Genomic DNA, 22,176 nt, shown 5'->3' with positions numbered 1-22,176 from the left:
TTGAAGATGTATATGGGAACAATCGAATTTTTGCTATTCCAAGAGATCTTTCAAGACTGGATTTGGCCAAGCAAGTGACAGAGAAGAGTAATATTATTTCGTCCAGCTCTAGCGATATATCATTAACCGCCTTAAGCCCAAGAGAAGCGATCCAAGCCCAAGATACCAAAGCTGCATGGCCTCTAAAACCATCTGACTTGACCAAAAATGCCGTGAACATTCCAGAGGTAGTGAAAAAGTTCTTATATACTCTTGACGGGTAGCACTAACTTTTCAGGTATGGAATCTTGTTCGCCAAGAACTCATCGCCTTATGCTATCGTTAGGACAAGACCTGATATTTGCTATAAGTGGTGAAAGTAAGCTGGTTTAATTTTTGGAAGTAACAGAATGTTTTTATCCTCTGATAAGGCTGATGCTTGAATCGTACGAAACTAGTATGAATGGTGTTCTGCGATGGGTACATAAAGGGCGGACTGCCTTAATGACTTAAGGGAGATCATTACAGCCTATAGCTAATCAGATTACATCTGATGTAATTGAGGACTCATGTAAACGCTCTTAATAACTGATAATATTCTATTTCGTAAAAACGACATACAAAATATTCGGCGAATATCGCAATGGGGTTAAACAAGAAAAGTATTCTGTTTCCTTGGAAACCATTTCCGTGATAAGAAAATCAGTTAAATAGTTTTTTAAATGAGCAATCAATCACGTACCATAAAATGTCCAAGTATAGTTTGACTTCTGCTAAATGGTAAAAAGATACGAATTTTTCGATGTTTTTCCCTATTTCTAAATATAATAGCAGTTTTTGTCAAGCGATATTTCACGGATAACACTTTATCTTGTAATATGTTATGATTTGAATTCTTATTAAATTGAAACACAGAATTTGGGGCATTATGAGTACATCAAAGTTACAAAGCAAACTTTATGATTTCGCTAAGCGTAAAAACAAGCACTCAAAGGCGAAAAATACCGTTTATACGGTATTCGTTACCATGGCAACGAAGTAAACACACGTCACTTGCTGGAAAGAAAGGTATAATAGATGTACATAACATATCCAAGAACCACTTCGTGCGGATATCATGGGACAAAAATATCAATTTTTTAATGTCGAGCATTATGCAAAAATACCCAGATTTTTTATCCTACTGGATACCCATCCCCTTTAAATTTCAGCTCATTTCACCATAAAAGTTATCTATTCAGCGTTGATATCGTGGATTTTCATAAACTTCAATAAATTTAGATTTAAAAAATCCACGATAGCACTGGACCCTCAAATTGGTACAAGAAACCCTATTTTAGGGGTTTGGTCCATGGACTATATACCTTAAAAGACACGACTCTTCTAATTCAAACTTTTTTCTTTAAGTTTTTTGGAGCAGAGCGTTGTAAGGACGGCAGGGCCTGAATACTTTTTCAAGACCGGCTCACGTCAACCCGTTCAGCCCTGCACTAGTCAGTTTTTACTTAATGTGGTTTTCCGTGGGGTTTTGCAAGCGGGGCTGGACGATGACAATTATTTGTTATCTACTCTTATTCGTGTGACATGAATTTACGCTTGCATACTTTTGTGGTGTCCCACAGATAAAATTCTTCTTGCTCATGCAAATTTTCTATTCTGTAAGATTCTTGGCCTCTTGTGGTCTTACAAACATCGAGGGAGGAACTTTCAAAGCCATGAAAAGCTCAAAAAACTGTAAGTTTGACTCTTTACAGCAAAAACTGTACGCCTTACAGTTGTTTCTTTTATAGCTCAGCTTATGTTAAAAAAAATCAACATTTCTTAATCAAATCTACATTTCAATGCAGGAAAGACTACTTTTGGCAATGCCAAAACTTGTTGTTATCTTGCAGTTTCCTGAATGTTAACTTCCTATCGCACCTATCAATAGCCACCCTTGAAGGACCATCTGATGGGCTTCAAACTCTGTAAGTCACTTAAGATCCTTTGATTTTATTGAGAATAATTAAAAAGCCTTCAAACTTGCCAATTACTTGTGATTTTATTTGCCTTCTGTAACGCCATTTTATGGTCAAATGAATTGGTCTATTCATCATCATTTTTCTCCAAAACTCCTGCTTCTTCAGCTGGTTTAATTGTAGACAGGTTTCGTTACAGCCCTTGATCTACGTTGCTTTTCATCTTCGTATACTTTCACAGCGCGGCCGGAACGTGATTTTGGTATCTGCTACTGCATACATAATATGGGACTCGCTTACCACGAATGCGCGCTCCAGTATTCCTCGCCTCCATGAACACCATTAAGTCAAAATCTATATCTATTTTAATGCATTTATCAATATCCACAGTTGTAAACACGTAATTTTTTAAGTACAGATTTTCTGAAGTAAGAAATTTGGAAAAAAATCAAACTTTGCCATGGTATAGTTACTAAGGTTAAAGCAAAGAATCGCCAACATCACCGAGCGGCTGTCTATGAACTAAGACTTACGGCTTAATCAACAATTTCAGTGACTCAATCGGCCATCACAATTTATATTTGTTTCAGTTAATTTCAAAACATTTTAATCGGTTTCTTTCAACTTGTTACTAAACAGTAAAAAATGAGCATGTTGGCGTCTACTTTTGCAGTTATCAGTGGTGAACGGTACCCTAATATTATGATAACTCGCCCAAACAACAGCACATATATCCCTCGAATGGTTAAGTAAACCATTTAAAAGTCGATTTATTTTTCAGAGAAGAAAACTTGTCAGCAGTATTTATGATTTCAATACAACTGTGCCACACAAAAAGGCAATTGAAATTTCCATGTAATACTCATTCACGTATACTTAACATTATCAATCATTATTAAACAAAATTGAACGGGTACATGGAAATTTCCATGTAATACCCATTTGTGTGTAAAAAAATAATTTCAAACACCTTTGGCCATTAAACGGGTCCATGGAATTTTCCATGTACATGCAATACTTACTCGCGTATACAAAACAGTATCAAACATTCTTAATCAAAACAGGTACATAGAAATTTCCATGTAATACTCATTTACGTATACAAACAGTATCAATCATTCAGAACCAATTTAAACAGGTACAAGGAAATTTTCATGTAATACTTATACGATTTCATTGTGCCGGATAGTGCCTCACCAAAATGATCTATGGAAATTTCAATGAAATATTTATCCTCGTATACAAACATTATCAAACAGTCCTGACCAAAGCGGTACCGGTACGTGGAAATATCCATGTAATACCCTTTCACACGCAAAAAATTATAATAATTTCAAACTTTCTTGGCCCAAAATGGGTGTATGGAATTTTATAGTGACAAGTTTATAGTGTCCAAAATTCCTTTTCAAAACAAGTTTATGGAAATTTTCATGTAATACTCATTCGAATATTCAAAATAGTATCTGTTTCATGTTTTGCTAAACAAATTCTCCACTCGTCGTTATCTTTGGACCCTGGTCCCGGCTTGCATGCTGGACGGCTCAGCGTGACAGCTTCTTTCCTAAAACCAGAAACAGGCTTCTCGTCCTTACATACGGATAATAAGTTCACGTTCCTTTGAACCGACAGTTTGAGGCAGAAAGTCACTGAAACACATAAAAATAAGGGATAAACAAGTTATTACTTTTTGCAGGTATTGGCATTGTTTACAGATGTTTTGACTGCAGGTTACTGCAAGTCAGCAATTTTGTCTCACTTCTTTTAGCAATTTAGAAACTGTATTATGGCATAGAAAATAAAGGAGTCAATGTCTGTAAAAAGTGCATTTTATTTGTATAATTGTGTCTTACCTAGAGTATACGAGTCTCCAAACAATAATACAATCCCTCTTAGAGGCACGAAAAGCTTTATGATGTGCTGCATGAGGTCCACCTCATTCTCAGCCACAAACCAATTTGTGGCACTTTTCGATTTGTGCCAACAATAATGACACTGGCTCTTACGTTTACGTTTGTCGACGTAAACGTCGTAATCGACAAGGTCTCAGCATCAAAAGAAAATGGTTCACTTGGTTGTACGGAAATAGTGTTTGACTCATTTTCACCTAACCGTTTTTTTGGCTTGATTTTCCTCGCAGCCACTGGTAGAGGAACTATTTACAGGTCGTTTGTCATAACTTGACGTGGGGAACAATTCTACTTCTAGTAATTTTCTGACTTGTTTTCCAAATCTTGAAATGTCAGAAATTTCTCGGTACAACAGTTTATTGAGGTCGTCGGTGGGATTTAAGAACAACTTGAAACGTCCGGGAGAAGACTTTTTCCGAGGTTTATTTTACCTAAGAAACAATGAATGCCGTTTGAAATATCATAAAAAACCGTTTTACCGTATCTTTTACCTTTTACATTGGTGTGAAAAGTAAATTCGATTGAAAATGTGGCATCGCCGGCTCCGTCCAAACACGTTTAGCGGAAACGGAGACCAGAAGCGGAACTTTCTTGCGGCATTTTTGAAAAGTGTTACAGATTGATTGCTATTGTGCTCGCATTGCGAAATGCTTTAAATTTGTGTGGGAAATTTCATGTAAAAGGTAGTAAAAATTGAGAGTGAATGGTCAGAGTAAGCTAAACGCCGAAAGGAGGGAAATCCATTGCCATAGACAGGCCAAGTTTACTCAGTGAGGACCTTTTTGGAAGCCAAATCAAATGCAGCTAATCTAAGAGACAAGAACACTTTTTCCTCCAAACTTATTTTTCTATTGCACGATATAAAATGATCCTTATCTCGTACAAACTCAAAATGATCTTTCTCAGGGCAAATTCTCTTTTCTTCTGACTGAAGCTTAAATTTTTCAGAATTCTCGAAACGAAACGTACCTTGAGTTTCCTTCGATCTTCACTCGCAGGCTTCATGTGAACAACAGACCCAGGATCAGTGCCATCCTGCGTTAGAATGGATGATTTATTGTAATGATGCAGTGTGCCGGCGCACCTCTCCGTTTTCTGTTTTCGCGAAGTACCTCTTTCTGTCGGAATAGTGCCGCTTTTCCCTTTTTCCTTCTTTCGAGTAAGGAAGCGAGGACCCTCTACCACGTGTTGTTCCCTTATCTTTTCACTCACTGAGTTTTTTGAGCCCGGCTTGTCAAATAGCTGACCTGCATGAACCCTGAAGAATGTGCGACCACCATTTTGATTTGAGATCATTTAAGCCGTATCGTTTGTTTATTGGTTAATATGCACACCCCATAAGAAATTCTTTTGTATGCCCGATGACGTAGGAGTTTTCAAATTTCCGACAGCCGCATCACGCTGTTGAGGAAACTGTTAGTTTTTTCAAACTTAAATAGGAATACATGAACGGCTATGGATATTATGGATTACTCTAGTTCGGTTGCAGAAGAGCCACTGTCACTTTCGATTCCTTCAAGTCTCGCCGAGGAGCCTTTGGTAGAAACATCAGTTACTGAAGAAAGCTTTGAGAGCCGAGCTACGAGAATAGAAGAGTCAGCCGTGGAGGTATTTCAACCTCTCTTAGCAAGCACGCCTGCTAAACGGAAAAGGGAAGCCTCGATCGAGTACCGAATCGTTAGACTCTTCAAGAGCTGAAACACCACTCTCGCCTGTGCACAGAGCTTCCAAAGAGTAAGAAGTAGAAACTTCTAGCGCTGCAGGTTGTGAGGACGATGACAATGTGGTCCTTTCTGAAAATGAAAGCTTCAGCGGTAACAAGGCGCAAAGCGGCAACCTTGAAGGTAAATTTCTAATCAGCTCTTCCCTAACTTCAAAAACAGAACATTTTTCTTTCTGTTTGAGGATAATAATTCTCAATTCAGAAACACTGCCGTTGATATAGGGGGAAAAGTAGAGGAATTCTTTGATGTTCTCAAAGTAACAGATCTCGTTATGAATAGCCGGAAAACTGTTTACCAGCTTATACCGTCCGCACAATTCAATACCTATTCACGCAGCCAAAAAGCAATTAAGAGCTCCTCCAAGTGTTTTTCCTCCAGTGTTTAAAATGATGCTAAAATCGTGGACGTGGCTGAAAAAAAAAAGGATATCAGTGTATTCCAAAAGTTAATTTTTCCGACTTATCCAAAGTGAAAAACGAGATAGGAACGAACTGACCTCAAAAACCCAACGCCGGAAACGCGAAAAAATGAGAGAACTAAAACTTCATTTCATCAAAGTTGAAGATCAGTCCAGGAGGTTTTGCCCCATTTTGAAAGAATTTGACAAGTTTCCGACTTTAGACGTAGAGGAAGACCGGGAATTCAATCGGGCTTTGGGCGGCGCATCCAAAGCAAGTAAAAAAGGCTTACTGTGAACATTGTGAAGAACACGTATTAGTGAGCTGGATTTGCACTGCAAAATGGAGCGTCATAAATCCACAATACAGCAACTAGGATAGTGGAACAATCTTGACGCCCTAATCTATAAACTACCGTCTATTGGGAAATTAGAGGATCAATAAAAAAGGCAGTTTTCATTTCGATGTATTGATAAATTTTTTTATGTAAACAAGAATTGTAACAGAAGGGCCGAGTTTACGTAATTTTTGTCATTTAGTCATTCATTTTAAGCCTGTATTATGTACGGGCAAGGTCGAAGGAATGCCTGACCTCATAATGTTAGATATTTCAAGTTTTGATTTGAAAATATCTGACAAAGACACATTGTCTGCAATTTTGAAAGTTTCATCATACTTTTTAGTTGTCATCTTAACCAAATTAAAAAAAGGATAAGTTGATATTTCTAACCTAGTAAACAAAGAGAGACGTATCTGTCGTAGGAAAAGTTCACAAAGTGAAAAAACCTGGAGGTTGCGATGGCGAGAAGTGTCATGCTGCTTCTTTGAAAGAAGGAAAGGCTCTAAAATCCAAAGCGATAATTGTGGTAATTAGATAGGAAGTATCACGAACTCCCGCAGTGACATATCGTAACGCATTCCTTAGGCCTAGTTTATACGTCGCGCTACGGTCGAATTTAATTCAGACTAATTCGTCGTTCCGTCAACGTAAATCGTGGCGTGGTTTTATGCGTCGAAATCAGTTTGAACCGAATTTATTTCTCTTCCCAAATGCAGTGCCTCTGGTCAGAGGTGTCATTTTGAAATAAATTGAAATACATCAAGTAAATGCATGCATTTCATTATACGCGACTCTCGGTGCGACGTTAAAACTGAAGACGCGTTATCGATGTTTTATCCGTCTTACCAAGACGGATAAAACGTCAAGGACGAATTTAATTTACCAGACGAATTTAATTCGTCTTAGACGTCGCGCTATCGTCGAATTTAATTGCTTGTGCGACCTTGAATTAATTTCGTCTGAATTACATTCGACTGTAGCGCAACGTATAAACTATTAGTGTCGTTTATTAGAGAGACTGGGTTCGAAATAGCCATTACAGAGTGGACGTAAACACCAAAACAGCCAACAGCGTAACGACTTAAAAAAAAAACAATCAATCGATATTATTTTGTTGCTGGCTATGCCATATAGAGCAGAAGAAGTGGGGAAGAGTAAACGTTTTGGTCGTTTTTTGTAGAGAGAGGAAAAGAGACTGCTTGGGTGATTTGTTTCCGCCGTTCGCTGTTTTGTTGTTTACGAGTTACAGTCCTTTACCTCAAGGTGAAGGCACGAAGGCGATCATTTAGCCTGGTTCTCTGACGATACAAGGCGCCCTCGTGATTTTGACGGATATTTGAGAAACTGGATTCAGACCGTCTGAGATTTAGGCTAATATCGACTCAAAGTTACGAAATATTCATCAATTCTGTGGGTTTCTGTATATTTAAGGCAACAAAATCTGGATGTACTGAGAATTGCTTAGAAGCCGTGGATCTCGCAGAGATGTGCATGATACGTAGGAATCTTCAGGGAAATAACTCGCTGCAAACAAGGTAAATCGTACTTGATTGGCTATGGATGCACGCCAAACTAAATGAAAAGTACAGTACATCTTATGTTGTCCTTTAGTTGCACCAACAAGTTTCTTCTCGTATATAGTCTAAATCATAGACGGCTTTCAAAAATGGCGGCACAGTGCGACCGGAGTTGGAAAACTGGTAACGAGTGCATCGAAACGAGGCATCAAAGGCCTGATCAAAACAAATATCTTTCACGTGTAGCGCGATCAACTTCTCAAAGTTTGGAAGTTTTATTAGTACATCCTTCATAACGCTTCGAATTTGAAAAAATCCACGCTGAAAAACTGAATCACAATGTGAACAACTCAAGATTTCGATTGATTGGGAAATGGTGATTATTTCTGGGCAAATTTTTTCGTCGAAACAATGCCTACGCACTGCTGTGTTCCCGGCTGCACCAAGAAAGGCTATCTTGAAGAGGGTAAAAAAATTTCTTATTTTATTTTCCTTACTGATAAATCTCTACGAAAACAGTGGAGTCATGCAATCAGGAGAAATGAAGGGAAAAACTTTCAGATAAGTAAATCCACTAAGGTATGCTCGAGGCATTTTAAAACGGAGGACTTTCAGAGATCGCTAGGTGGAAGTAAGATAAATCTCAAACCTGGAGTCGTTCCTTCAGTATTTTCGTGGCGCACGTCTCCTCGTAAACGAAAGCCCCCGCCATTCAGACATTTAGTAGCAACAGGTTTTGACGATATCTCAGAGGCTGTTAGCGAGAATGAAGACAATTTGGAATCGATTGAACAGCCACCATACCAAGAAATATCAACTCAAACGGACGAGACTTCGGTCATTGAAAATACAACTCAGACTGAAGACAAAGTATTCGAAGACAAAGAATCTCAAACAGAACATAACGATTTAATTGGAATAATGGAAAAAGAGATTGCTGGTTTGAAAGCCGAGATTGATAAACTTATGAAACAGACATGCACTGAAAGCTAAACTATTCAATGTTGATAGATTTCGTTCCAACTCATCGTCGATCAGCTTTTACACCGGATTTCCTGACTTTGAGGTGTTTAAAACAGTATTTGACTTCCTTGATCCTGGCGAATATGGTCAAAACATTAGGTACTGGACATCTTTACATACCAAGGAACCTTTACTTGATATTTACGACAACGAACACTACAGTAAATCAGAAAAAGGACGACCAAGAGCTCTTAAGGCAATTGATGAGTTTTTCTTAGTGATGTGTCGTCTAAGACAAGGCTTTGCTGAAGAGCACCTGAGTAATCTGTTTCTTATTTCATTATTAACAGTAAGCCGAGTTGTTATATCCTGGGTCAATTTTATGTACCTTAAATTTGCTCAGATTAATATATGGCACTCAAGAACAGTAATTGACAACACTATGCCAGAAGCTTATAAAGCAAAATACTCAGCAACAAGGGTTATTATTGACTGCACTGAGGTACAATGCCAAATGCCAAGCAGTTTACAGCTTAATGGGGAACTATTTAGCAATTACAAAAATCACACAACACTGAAAGGTTTAACTGGCATCTCACCAGGCGGTGCAATGATTTTTGTGAGTGAGCTTTACACTGGCTCAATATCTGACAGAGAAATTGTTGTTCGCAGTGGCTTTCTGGACTTGCCATTTGATGACAAAGATCTTGTTATGGCCGATAAAGGATTTACCATTGATGACCTAATGTTACCTCAAGGTGTGCATGTGAAACTGCCTCCATTTCTTGGTGGTTCAGACCAGATGGCTGCAGAAGATGTTGTGGCAACACAAGAAATTGCCAGTCTTCGCATCCACGTTGAGCGGGCAATTAACAAGATTAAGAACTTTCACATATGAGATGGTGTTGTCCCTCTTCATCAGATTGGCCTGGCAAATCAAATGTGGGCTGTTTGTGCATTTCTGTGCAATATACAACCCAACATCATTTCAGTTTAACAAAATAAATCATTGAAGCACCTTAAAATTACATTTTAAAAGGAATAATTACAGTTTCTAATATAACAAAATTATTTTAAACATTGTTACAATTTACAAATTTAATAATGATAATAAAATATTTATTATAAATAACTGCAACCATTTGTTTCAAATTTAATTCATTTAAATCACTATATGGTACAATATTTCTGCTATTATGTAACCATATAGTTATAACTTAGTTATATACAACTCAGTGTAAAGAGATTTAAGTCACAAGTTGCTGGTTAATGTTAAAACTACTCACTCATTAGAAGTATTTTCATTTACTTCACTGTTGTTGTTTGTAGATGCTTCTTCAATAGCATACTTAATAAAGTTGTTAAAATAATATGATGTGAGTTCCTGTCTTAATTTGTTCCAAAAATCTGCATCAAAAGCCACTCTTTGTATATATATGCCTTTTCTTGTGTAGAATATAAAATCACACCATCTACAGCCTGTAACACCCATCTGCCCTTGTACTTGTGCATAGTATTCATGATTTTTCTTTAGTTGGCAGGTATCTGTGCCTGTTTTTTCCATACAAAACTTTGGATCAGAGCAAGCATCAATTGGAGCTACATTGGCTACCTTATAAGGGCATTTCACTTCAGCTAGACCAAAAGTTTCTAAACAGCCAGGATGAATAACTTTTGCATCAGGACTGGCACCAAGAATAGGGTGAGATTTCCAAATTACAAATCCAGAGGGAAAAACTTTAACTGGGGTTCTAGCATTTTTCATGTATTTTTGATACTCCATTAATGCGACCGGCTCAAAATTTCTTCCATGCTCTACAGCTCTGTTGGAAAACTTCTTTGGATGTATCAATGTTTCTGCCAATGTATTGTGGTTTCTTTTTCTGTGGCTGATCAGATGAAATTTAGATGCAGTAAAACAATGACATCGCTGTTTGTTCCATTCCTCACAATCAGCCTGGGCCCTGGTGTTAACTTCAATGTCATTGATTTCATTTTCATCCTTTGTAAGAGATGTGATAAATTGTTGTTCTTCAGTGGAAAGTGTATCTGGAATATTCATATGTTCCTCTTCAATGTGGGGAAATCTTGGAAATTGTTCACAATTGAGTGCTTCAATCCTACGTGGCACTGAACTCAAGTCAGCTTTGGCTGAAAAATTAGATTCAATAAATAAAAGCTGATAGGATCCAAAGGAACCTATTGGGCATTTACCAAATTTGGTGTCCACCATGTTGTGTTGTCTAGTATCTGATGCCATTTGAGATAGTCCAATGTTTGCATAAATTTTACTCAAATCTTGCTTGAATTGTTCAATTTTTTCTTCATGACATACTGCACTTATCCTTGCTTCATAAAGAAGTGACTTCACTCCTCCATCTTTAGAAGTTCTAGTAGAACTAGTTTCACATTTAGTTTTATTTACTATCACACTGGAGATGGGCTGTGGTGAAATGTTAGAGCCTCCTCCCTTTCTGTGCCATTTTTGTAGTTCTGAAGTACAAGCTAGACCTTCAGTCTCATCTTTATCTTTACAAAGATCCTTCGTCGACTTACAGTCATACAAAGTATACTTGCAAAGTTTTAGCATTAAAGCTAAGATGTGATTGCAATATCCAACGGTGCCTGCGACACAACTACAAAATGCATGCAACACTTTACCAGATATAATGCATATTGCAAGCTTAAGGTCATGAGGGGCATCACTCTTTTTAAAACCGTGAGAGCATTTGGCTTTAAAATAGAACCCTCGTTGATCACTTGTTGTTATAATTTCGTGAAGATACTCATCTTGAAGAAAAGTCTGTGCTTTCCTCAAGTTGGTTGGAACGCTTGTGCTCTCTTTGTTCGCGATTTTTTTACCAGAATTTACAATGTGCTCGTCCATTTCAGCCTTTGTAAACAGTGGCATTTTCTCTAAAGAAGTACCCCAGTTTTCTTCAGGATATTTTACCGATCGTACTCGAGGCTCGTTGGAACAATTACTAGAAGTAGACTTGGTCAAAGAAAGTTTTCTTCGCGTGTACAGTTGATTTGGATCGGGATCCACGATTTGTTTGTCTTTACCATTCTTGATGAATTCTTCGACTCTGTAAAAAATATTGAACTGTTTTGATTGAACTTACATCAACTACATTGAAGAGTGAAGCTAGAACTTGATTTTCAGGAGGCAGGCATACTAGTTCACTGATCGACCTCTTCGTGTATCTTACCTTTTCACAAGTTCTGCTTTTGTTTTAAGTCCTTTCCCAGAGTCTCCTCTACATTTCAACCAAAATTTTAGTTCATCGTTTTTTAATTCTGAAGCATTTCGACCTTTTAGGGAAGCACCAGGAATGTCATCTTCGCTTAAGCTGATATTAGATGTCATTTCTCAGTATTTTCACGATGGAAAGAAGATAAAAAGACACAAAAAAACAGTAATAATTACAGCCACGCTGAAGAGAACGCTGTTGTTTGGCCTTTGATGCCTCACTTCCATGTTTCTCGTCTCCAGTCCTCCAGCGAACAAGAGTACTGTACCGCCATTTTTGAAAGCCGTGTATAAATCAGAGTAAATTAAATAAAACGAATTTGTAACCATTCCTTTTATAACGTGATTCATGAACAAAAAATTCCTTCAAATCTAACTTTTGTCTTTATAGGTAAAATTAAATTTGGACACACTCATGAATCTGCTGACCAGATGTTTAACAAGTAAGAATCAGAGTTTCATTTTCATTGAATTCAGTTGAGAGGAAAACTCTCTTTGAGAATAGTTACATTGCAGAACCATCTTATTAATGCTGCCGATTTTAGTCAAAGTTTCACTGCTGGGATGCTTAATTGGCAGCTTCAAAATACTAAATGTTGTTGTTAACTGATAGTCATATTAAATTGTGTCTTACAGGCTTTCTGAATTTTTGGTAAAGAAGGACACAAGAACCTCTATAGGTACTGTTAGGAGGAATGCAATCAGTAAACTTCTAGCTTGGAAAATGAGTAGTAGTAGTAGTAGCAGCAGCAGCAGCAGCAGCAGCAGCAGCAGCAGCAGCAGCCTCAGTAGCAGCAGTAGTAGCAGCAGCAGTAGCAGCAGCAGCAGCCTCAGTAGCTGCAGCAGCAGCCTCAGTAGCAGCAGCAGCAGCAGCCTCAGTAGCAGCAGTAGTAGCAGCAGCAGTAGTAATAGTGGTAGCAGTAGTAAAACTTTATTGAAATTGTCATTGCATGAAGAGCCATCCTAAGCTAGGGAAAAATCCCTTACTAATTTGGGGACACTAAAAAGGAAAAAAGACTAGGAGCTATTTACAGTAGTGTATATATTAATTAGTTAACTAAGAGAAAATCTATAGTTAACTAATTACAGTTTTGTAATAAAAAATATATATAAAATTCAAGAGGAGCAGAGTAGATTTGTATAACTATTGAGACGGTCATGTAGTTATATTTTAATCCTTCAATTGATTGATGTTTATCCTCTCCTGACAATATGGATGGATACAATATCTTAAAATGTTTTCTCTTGTTAATTGATAGAGCTTGTGACCTCCTTTGAGAGTTGTTACACCCCAACTCCAAAGGCTGCCGAGGTTGAGCATGTTTTTGCTGTGAAGGAGGGGATGTTGCCCATTTCACTGGGGGAGTGACAAAAAGGAAAACTGGAAACCGGTAAACCCTCATTCACTGAGAACAGTGGTTAACTGTAGTGAAAGTAAGTGGAAATATCTGCTGTACAATGGAGAATAAATAGAAACAAAAATCTCAACAATACTTTCCATTAACAATTATACTCTGTTCATGCACTGAAGATATCTGTTTTGCTCAGATGGAGTGTGATGATCTTACATTTTAATTCTTAGCATTATACAAGACCAATAATGATAATAATAATTGTAAATAACAATAATATTAGTAACAATGACAAGTACTATTAGAAAAATCACAAACTGATCTCTGTTACAGCTTGATGTTATTACAGCTGTAAGTTACTTGAATTAGAAGCTTATTTATTGTTGAGGTCATTTCATTCTCTACTGTCTGGTTCATGTCCTTCAAATATTAAATTGCTGGAATAAGCGTTTTTGCTACAGTTTTTTAAGCTTGCTTTTCTTTATTTATGTCAGGCTGATGCAGAAATAAATGTTGATGTCCCCCCAGATTATGTCATTCCAGATACAGAGAAGCTTGAGCATCAACGGTTCAGGTCAGAATTTGGAAAGTAGATTGTCAAAATATAAGATTTTCAGTTATAATCGATTCACACTTGTGAATGGAAATTTCCATAGATCTTCCAGTAGAATGGTAAAATATAAGATTTTCAGTTATAATCAATTCACACTTGTGCATGGAAATTTCCATAGATCTTCGATTGACATGGCAAGATTTAAGATGTTCCGCTATGATCAATTCACACAATGTGCATGGAAATTTCCATGGATATTCCAGCAACATGGCTCAAATGAAAGAATTTTTCAGTCATGATCGATCCAAACAATGTGCATGGAAATTTCCATAGATCTTCTGTATGATAAAATGACATATCTTAGATATTCAGTTGCAATCGACTCACACGTGCATGAAAATTTTCGTAGACCTTCTACTAACATGGTAAAATGTAAGATGATCAGCTCTAATCGATCTAGACATGTGCATGGAAATTTCCATAGACCTTCCATTAACATGGTATAATGTAAGATATTCAGCTGTAATCTATCAAGACATGTGCATGGAAATTTTCATAGACCTTCCATTAAGATGGTATAATGTAAGGATGTTCAGCTCTAATCAATCTACACATGTGCATGGAAATTTCCATAGACCTTCCATTAACACAGCAAAATTAACGATGTACGGTTATAATTGATCCTGACGTGGTGGAAATTTCCATAGACCTTCTATTAACATGGTATAATGTAATATGTTCAGCTCCAGTCGATCTACACATGTGCATGGAAATTTCCATAGACCTTCCATAACACAGCAAAATTTAAGATGTACGGCTATAATTGATCCTGACATGTATATGGAAATTTCCATAGATCTTCTATGGACATAGTAAAATGTGAATGTTCAGTAACGTTCTAATCGATCCAGAAGTGTCCATGGAAATTTCCAAAGATTTGCTTAAGTGACATGGTATAATGTAACATGATTTTTTTTTAGTCCTTTTGGATTATCATCTCTATGGTAATGTCTGCATATACATTTGTAAAAAAGATTCTCAGAAAAATCGCTGTCAGATACGCCATATCCTATTTTTAATATTTAAAGCACGGATGTATAAATTTCAGTAAATAGTTCTCAAAAGAAATTCTGTCTTTGTTGTAAAAGTTCTTGTAATCAGTTCAACTGTGGAGTGGCTTTTATAGACTATTAAACTTTTTATTCTTCAATGTAGTTGAGTGTCCTGGTTAGAATGATACATTGTAGAGCACATGTTACCCAACATATACTGAAATGGCAAGGAAGCATCTCTTTCATTGTGGTTTTTACCAAATTTTCTTTACTTCAGAAAATCTGCACTTAAAAAATTATGTGTTTGTAACTGTTTTGTACGGATTCGTAATCGAGTATAGGACTAAAATTTTCCGGTTGCTCCATCAAATTATCTTGCGTTGTAGTCGGACTAGCAAAATCCTCAGTATAGTCCATCAACGCAACGTTTCACAAAATAAACCTCTTCTAAGAACCTGCAGTCTTTGTATATATTTTTGATGAGCTAGTTTCTTACGCGCTTTGTAAAATTCCCTTGATAGATATCGTTTACACAAGTTTCACTTATTTAACACAGGCGCCTAGATGGAAATCAAATTAGAACAATAGAGGATGGAACATTCAAGCGCTTCACGAGCCTTCTTGAATTGTAAGTAAGAAATGACATGTTCATTGAAATAACAATGCTTACGTATGCATAGTGAATTAGAACAAGAGCCATGGCTAAATGTCTTGAACCATATGACTAGCTAATTCTTAGGTGCCGCATGGCTAAGACAAGTGGCGCCGCACTCAATTTGAATGACTCGCGTTGAGATAAGTCTCAACCCCAATTTTATTTTAAATCTTCTATTGGTTGCTTTGTTGTAGATGTGTTTGCCTATTTCATCATCCATTGCTTTGAAGTTACTTAAAAGGAAATTTGACTGCTAAACCAAATATTTCACGATATCATTGTTTCGAATATCCAATGAAGACACTTTTATTTTATCTTCTTGTATTGTGGAAAATTGATTGATATTATATTCCAGCTTTCACTAGTATGTTATTTGGATTTACGTTTTAGCCACTTAGATGACAATCAGCTGAGAACTGTGCCCGATCTACCTCGACTTAAATTGCCTGGATTTGTGTAAGTTGGGATTGTTCTCGGGTTTAGTGCTGCACTAAACACCGGAGTGTCATCTGCATTTGACTCTTTCATTCAAATCCAAACCTGCAGCCTTTTTCAGTTCCAAGGAAAGTCTCCACACCTCACGAGAAAAGGGAAGAGGGTGAATTTGAGGGTGAGATAGAGTTGACCAACCAGAATTAAAAATCCGATATTCCTTCAAAGTTTACAAAAGGCACTGTGTGCTAAATCAATTTGACGTGACTCTTTACGTTATTAGCTAGAGAAAAAAAGCACAAATCTAAATGATACGATGAGAGGAATCTGAAGCATGTCACACGCATGGAGTTCTTTAATATGGGAGCCTCATGATCGCAAGGTTGGACAGCTAAATTAAAACCGTTGGTTTAACTGAATGCATATTAAGGTAAGGAGTGTACAGATATTACTTAAGCAAACATTCAATCTCGCTGTGAAAAATACTTTTATTGTGTTTCAGGTTGCTCTCCAAGAATCACATCGAAAAGCTTCATAAGGACGACCTCCAATGCTCACCAATGCTGCTTGGTCTGTAAGCTCAACAAAGCTCCCTTTCTTAAAATATAGACAAAAAGAATCACTCTCAATTGAGTGTTGGGGGTTTTTAATCCAAGAATTGCTGAGGTTTTGGCCCTCAAAACTCGAATCATATTTGCACTTGAGGATAAAATAAACCCTCAAGGGCCGATCTTATAATTTTAACGAAAGTTTCCAAGAAAAGCTTTCGTAAAAAAAATATTGAAATGCATGCGAGTTATATATAAAAAAAACGCATCTTCGAACGGAATTCTTTGGCCTGCCAAAATGTGAATCACCAGTTATTACATGTCAGCATATATGACTCTCGATGGGTTTCTTGTAGTTAAACATCCTAGTCCTTGAATTTCATTCGCGTAATCTTGCCCTGATCTCGGTTTCAACATGGAAATCTTTGCTAACTCTCTGCTTTTAACAATAGGATGTGAATGGAGAAAAATAAAAGGCAGAAAATTCCATGGGGGAAAAAGAAAAAAAGAAAACATAAATATATACATACATAGATACTAACTTTATTCAAGATGTAAAAAAGCTTATTACAGGAACAAATCTTGAAAAGGGAGTTAAGAGGCTAGCGTAATTAATTACTAATAATTAATTAATAATTAATAATAAGTTAAAGAACTATTGAAAAACATCTTGAAAAGGGAGATAAGACTTTAGTCCTATATTGAAACTACCAAACAGAAATAGAAAATGCTAAATAAAAACATAAAATACAATTCCATCCTTCAAAAATCTAGGCGTTAATCAAAAGATGGTTCTAGTTTAAAATTTATTAAGTTGATGATGATAAAGCTTGTTTTTAAAATTATGAGAGCTTTCAGCCTGTATTATATCTCTTGGGAGAACGTTCCAAGAAGAAATTTGACGCGGAATGGCGAAAGAATCTCACTGAAACGAATCAAGACTCGTGGTTTAGGTCATCTTCCAATACACCTATTGTGAGAGCATTTTCCAAGATAATCTCATGAGTGCATCAAATCTCCCTAATGTTTTACTCATATGAATAAGGAATTATAGTTCTAATCTATTTTGAAACTGGTGTAAGTAAGTTTCTGAGAGATTTTACAATGAAATCTTCTGCAATTATCTATTCGATACATCAGTCGACCCTCAGCGATAGGCGGTCGACCCTTGGTCAATAGTCGCTCGATAGTCAGTCGATAGTCGGTCGATAGATGTTCGATAGTCGTTCAATAGTGGGTCGATAGGCGGTCGATAGTCGGTCGAAAGTCGGTCGATAGTCGGTCGATAGTCGGTCGATAGTCGGTCGATAGTCGGTCGAAATATCGATGCCTGAAATATTGGTCGAGAGTCCTTACAGTGCATGTGATAAGTGTTTGTCTTTGCTCTTACTTACCTATTACTTACCTGAATTTTTAATTCCATGCTTGAAATAGGTACTCTTAATACCTAAATCACAGACAACTTAAAGCCGATGTTGCATTCAAGTGGAAATGCTTTGATAAAGTCGTCGGCATCGTTACAACTTATATTCTTAATATTACGATAGATATCATTATCCCTTTTAGTAGTAATATTATCATTGTCATCATTATTCACTTTCGAAAGAGAAAAAAGCTTTGAAATGTTCGCTTCAGGTCTTTTTCCTTCAACAAACTACAACACATAGCAGATGGGGTTTTCACTGGATGCAAGAACTTATTAGTCTTGTAAGTTAAAACAGTTATTTTTTCTTACTGTAATACAATGACTCTAGGAAATGAAGTACCGTACGCCTATCCAAGATCTCTAGTCTAATCTGATTAAGAGGTAACCTTTAATTATAAGGAATTGCTTTGGTAAGATGGATTAAGCAGGGTTGTTTAAAAATAATGCAGCATTGTGCAGGTGGTCGATGAGTTAGTAGTTACTGAATAAAACTACAGTCAAACCTCCCGTAAACAACCTCCCGAAATGTTACGTCTAAGTAGTCGCTTTAGGGAATTTGTCGTTTACTAGAGGTCAGACCACAGGGGTCTATATTTCACCAGTGATTGTTTCATGAAGCGAACATAGGAGAATGTATTCTTATAGAACAACGTATACAGTGGGAAGGTAGAATAAGTCTATGGCTAAAGCTTGGAAGAATTAAAAGACACACATGTAGAGATCCAATGAGATCTAATCGTCGTTGTTCAATGAGAATCGCAACTCAACGATATTTTTGACGCTTAGTAGTGGGAATAGGCACGTGCTCAGATGAATTTGTAAGGAATTAATGTTTCTTCCCTTTTTCTTTTTCTTCTTGCTTTTCTGAAAGGCTTTTAAATTTTAACAACATCACAGACATCACCTCTAGCACATTTACTGGACTGTCAAATCTACAAGTCCTGTAAGTTTTAAAATTTTCATAAAAATAATACTTACGCACGGAGTTGTTTATAGTCTTAAATCTTATATTTTATCTTTCATTACCGTCCATGGGTGATATTTTTATTGCATATATATATATATATATATATATATATATATATATATATATATATATATACATATGTTTTGGTATGCGAGGGAATCCCTGACCCTGTACACCCCAAGTAATCATACTTAAAAATAGAATAAATGATTGAAAATAAAATTTGCCCTGAGCGGGATTTGAACCCACGTCCCTCCTGTTACTAGTCACTACCACTACACTATCAGGAAAACCATGCTGGCAACACGTCAATGAAAGATGTGATTTACGTGATCAGGGACGTGGTCTCCCGGAAAATTTAACTTTTCAAGGTGACCGGGTAGGGGAAGCCTATAATCCCATATGAAACCCAACTAAGCCCAACTTAAATACAATGACTTAAAAATTTTGAAGTCATTATATTACAACTGATGGTCTCGGACCGAAACGTTTTTTATTAAACTTTTTAGACTTTTTATTGAGTATATGTCTTCCTTCGCTCGAAGTTGTCCATCTTCGTGTACCACACTACTTCTCCTATATATATATATAATTTACATTTAGATTTTATAGATTTAATTCAGTAAGTTCTTAAACAGTCTCAGGCATGCTGAGAAGGTGATTTCTTGTGCTCTCTTAAAATGTGTCTAATAAAGGAAGTTTTGGAAGGGTTCGTGAGAGCTCGAACATTGCACTAGGTTCATGGTACAAATATCTTGTACATGTATCGCACAAAGGTATATGTTAATCATAGGAAAAAAGTTCTGAGCTATATAGCAAATATATACAGCTTATTTCACAACTAGTGAGATCTGAACCTCTTCAGCTAGTGGCACAAATAATCTTGGAAAGTAAAAGGAGAATTCACTTCGTAAACTTGATACTGCCATACTACAAGCTGGTTAAAACTTATGAGCCTAAGAGCAGCCATGTATTTCTTCTTTTATCCATAACAGAGGATTGATGGGCAACAACCTGAGAGTAATCCCTGATAATGCGTTTGCTAATGCTACTACTTTAAGAATCTTGTGAGTAGCCTAGAATTAGGAAGGGTATTTTATTATTTGTGGTCCATGGCCGTGGGAAATGAGCTCCTCTTTTATGTACTGAGGCTATACCCGATGAACTCTACCATTAGAGAAAAGTTCCGTTCCTTTGATTTGAAAGGATACGATAATTTGATATGCATTTTCTTCTCAAACTTTTATGTTTATATCCTTGTTATGTAACAGTTTTTAACGGTTACTTTCTCCTTAAATCTCATTCCAAGAGTAATTCGAATTTTACTTTCGTCAAAAGGATCCTTATAATCGTTAGATATATTCTTTTACCCCATCTTATGAGGGAATTTTTAAAATTGTGCGAAGGAAGCAATTTTTTCAAGGGGCAATAAATCACAGGGAAGTACTTAGTGTACAAAATCCACGTTAATTGACGTAAATAGTTATCTTCCCATTCATGTTTAAAAGTGACATAAAAACGATGGACAAGGACTGTCAGCTTAGTAAATGTTGCCTTCTTTAACTGATGAAAAACATTTTCCAATTGATAAGAATCTTCCAGTTTGATAGATTATTTAAAAACTGCTGAGATATGTACAGAAAAAGTGAACACGAAACTAAATAGAGTGTTAGTGATTCAACCTGTTGTATGCTTTACCATTCCCAGGTTTCTTCACAGCAACAAGATCAAGCAAATAAATGGTAACCCCTTTTATGGATTATCTCACCTTCAAACATTGTAAGTTGTTAAATCGACGTTCTACTATTTTAAAAATATTTGTTCCATTGCACCGGTATTACCTATCCCAAATCAAACCCCCTTAGCTGAATCTAATAAAACTTGCAATGCAGACAGGATAGAATTCCGTCGACCGACAAATCAGTTATTTAATTATTGATATAGAAATCTAGCCCTCAGTTGGTTAGCTATTATAATACATTATAATCGCGAAATTAAAAACAAACTCTTCATTATCTTGCTCTTTTTCTCTTATATAGGAACTTCTTGGTGTAATTGATATATGTTAAACTCTTCTTTCTGTTTCAGGACGATTTTTGACAACCCATTGACAATGCTGCCACTTGAAATGTTTGCCGATATGACATCGGACATGAAAATGTGAAAAATAAAAATTTATACTCTTACGATAGATTTGTTACAATGATTTGTGTGTGTGTGTGTGTGTGTGTGTGTGTGTGTGTGTGTGTGTGTGTGTGTGTGTGTGTGTGTGTGTGTGTGTGGTGTGGTGTGGGATCACTCACAGTTTCTGGGCAACGAGTCGATTTTAAATCGTCACGATTTATAAGTCACTCGATAAACGATTTAAAGCGAGACTCGTTTGTTTGTGAATAGAAACGAGACTCGTTTATAGAAACGAGACTCGTTTGTAGAAACGAGACTCGTTTGTAGAAACGAGACTCGTTTGTAGAAACGAGACTCGTTTTTAGAAACGAGACTCGTTTGACAAAACGAGAGTCGTTTTGCGAAAGAAGGCTCGTGTGCCAAACTTTGCTCTTGGCGCATGCGCAGAAGTATAGTTTTTTTTCCAGGGTAAAGTTTTAGGTTCAAGATAAGCTGGGATTTTGCTGCAATTTGTTAAGGTAATCTCTATTTTCTTTTTCTTGGGATTACAAAGTGCAGGGAAGGCCTAAACCGATATTTTTATAGAGCTTCTGGCATAAATTTCAGCAGATAAAGTAGCACTGGATATTTGTGTCGAATTAAGTTCAAAGCTTGAATCGGATCCTATCCCATTACTAAGGTTACTTCATTTTTCCACAACAAGAGGGAAACCAGAAATTAAAACCATGAAAGATGTACATTTTGATAAATAAAAATTAAATGCAGAAACTTCATATTCATTATGCAAGGAATATTTCATCATATTTTGCTGTTTTAGACTTTTTTTCCCTTCAAGCAGACGCATAGCTGTTTGAACTTGGGCTTTCTCTATCGCACATCTGGAGTTATCTTTAGGAGACTGCCCTATTGCCATTTGTGCTGTCGTTACGCAATTTTGTCATTTCCAATCATGGATAAGTCTACTTGTTTTTATTTTTGCCTGCTAGAGTGTAATGAATGTTGTTATGGTACTAGACAATAATCAAAAA

General features: G+C 36.6%; 4 protein-coding genes and 1 long non-coding RNA gene across 9 annotated transcripts in view; 2 read left to right on the top strand and 3 right to left on the bottom strand.

Moving 5' to 3' along the window:
* Positions 1–22,176, bottom strand: part of LOC148733788 (uncharacterized) — a 270,303-nt gene that overhangs the window by 84,841 nt on the left and 163,286 nt on the right. The window lies entirely within an intron of this gene.
* On the top strand, positions 1,664–21,215 carry LOC148733795 (uncharacterized). Its single transcript, XM_088756005.1, has 10 exons — positions 1,664–1,713; positions 1,872–1,946; positions 15,553–15,624; positions 16,042–16,107; positions 16,586–16,657; positions 18,267–18,338; positions 18,929–19,000; positions 20,020–20,091; positions 20,732–20,803; positions 21,113–21,215. Exons 5-10 carry the CDS (start codon positions 16,644–16,646, stop codon positions 21,186–21,188), a joined length of 378 nt encoding a protein of 125 aa, XP_088612131.1. The 5' UTR covers positions 1,664–1,713; positions 1,872–1,946; positions 15,553–15,624; positions 16,042–16,107; positions 16,586–16,643; the 3' UTR covers positions 21,189–21,215.
* Positions 2,671–5,698, bottom strand: LOC148733798 (uncharacterized). Of its 2 annotated transcripts, XM_088756002.1 has the most exons (3): positions 4,814–5,698; positions 4,042–4,275; positions 2,671–3,583 (listed from the first exon to the last, which is right to left on the bottom strand). In XM_088756002.1, the coding sequence occupies exons 1-2, from the start codon at positions 5,138–5,140 to the stop codon at positions 4,267–4,269; spliced, it is 336 nt and encodes a 111-aa protein (XP_088612128.1). In that variant the 5' UTR covers positions 5,141–5,698; the 3' UTR covers positions 2,671–3,583; positions 4,042–4,266. The 2 variants fall into 2 exon arrangements, with proteins under 2 accessions (XP_088612128.1, XP_088612130.1); XM_088756004.1 differs by lacking the exons at positions 4,042–4,275; positions 4,814–5,698 and adding an exon at positions 3,788–4,035.
* Positions 6,660–15,158, top strand: LOC148733796 (uncharacterized). Its single transcript, XR_015999673.1, has 5 exons — positions 6,660–7,841; positions 12,431–12,482; positions 12,676–12,719; positions 13,299–13,473; positions 13,886–15,158. It is a non-coding gene; the product is annotated as an uncharacterized LOC148733796 (long non-coding RNA).
* Positions 9,884–12,171, bottom strand: LOC148733797 (uncharacterized). The gene is made up of 2 exons (XM_088755985.1): positions 11,999–12,171; positions 9,884–11,875 (listed from the first exon to the last, which is right to left on the bottom strand). Exons 1-2 carry the CDS (start codon positions 12,154–12,156, stop codon positions 10,069–10,071), a joined length of 1,965 nt encoding a protein of 654 aa, XP_088612111.1. The 5' UTR covers positions 12,157–12,171; the 3' UTR covers positions 9,884–10,068.

The sequence above is a fragment of the Stylophora pistillata genome, chromosome 4 (genome assembly GCF_964205215.1).
Source record: "Stylophora pistillata chromosome 4, jaStyPist1.2, whole genome shotgun sequence".
In the NCBI taxonomy this organism is placed as follows: domain Eukaryota; kingdom Metazoa; phylum Cnidaria; class Anthozoa; order Scleractinia; family Pocilloporidae; genus Stylophora; species Stylophora pistillata.
Note: the sequence above shows the minus strand (reverse complement) of the source record. Positions and strands in the feature narration are given on the sequence as shown.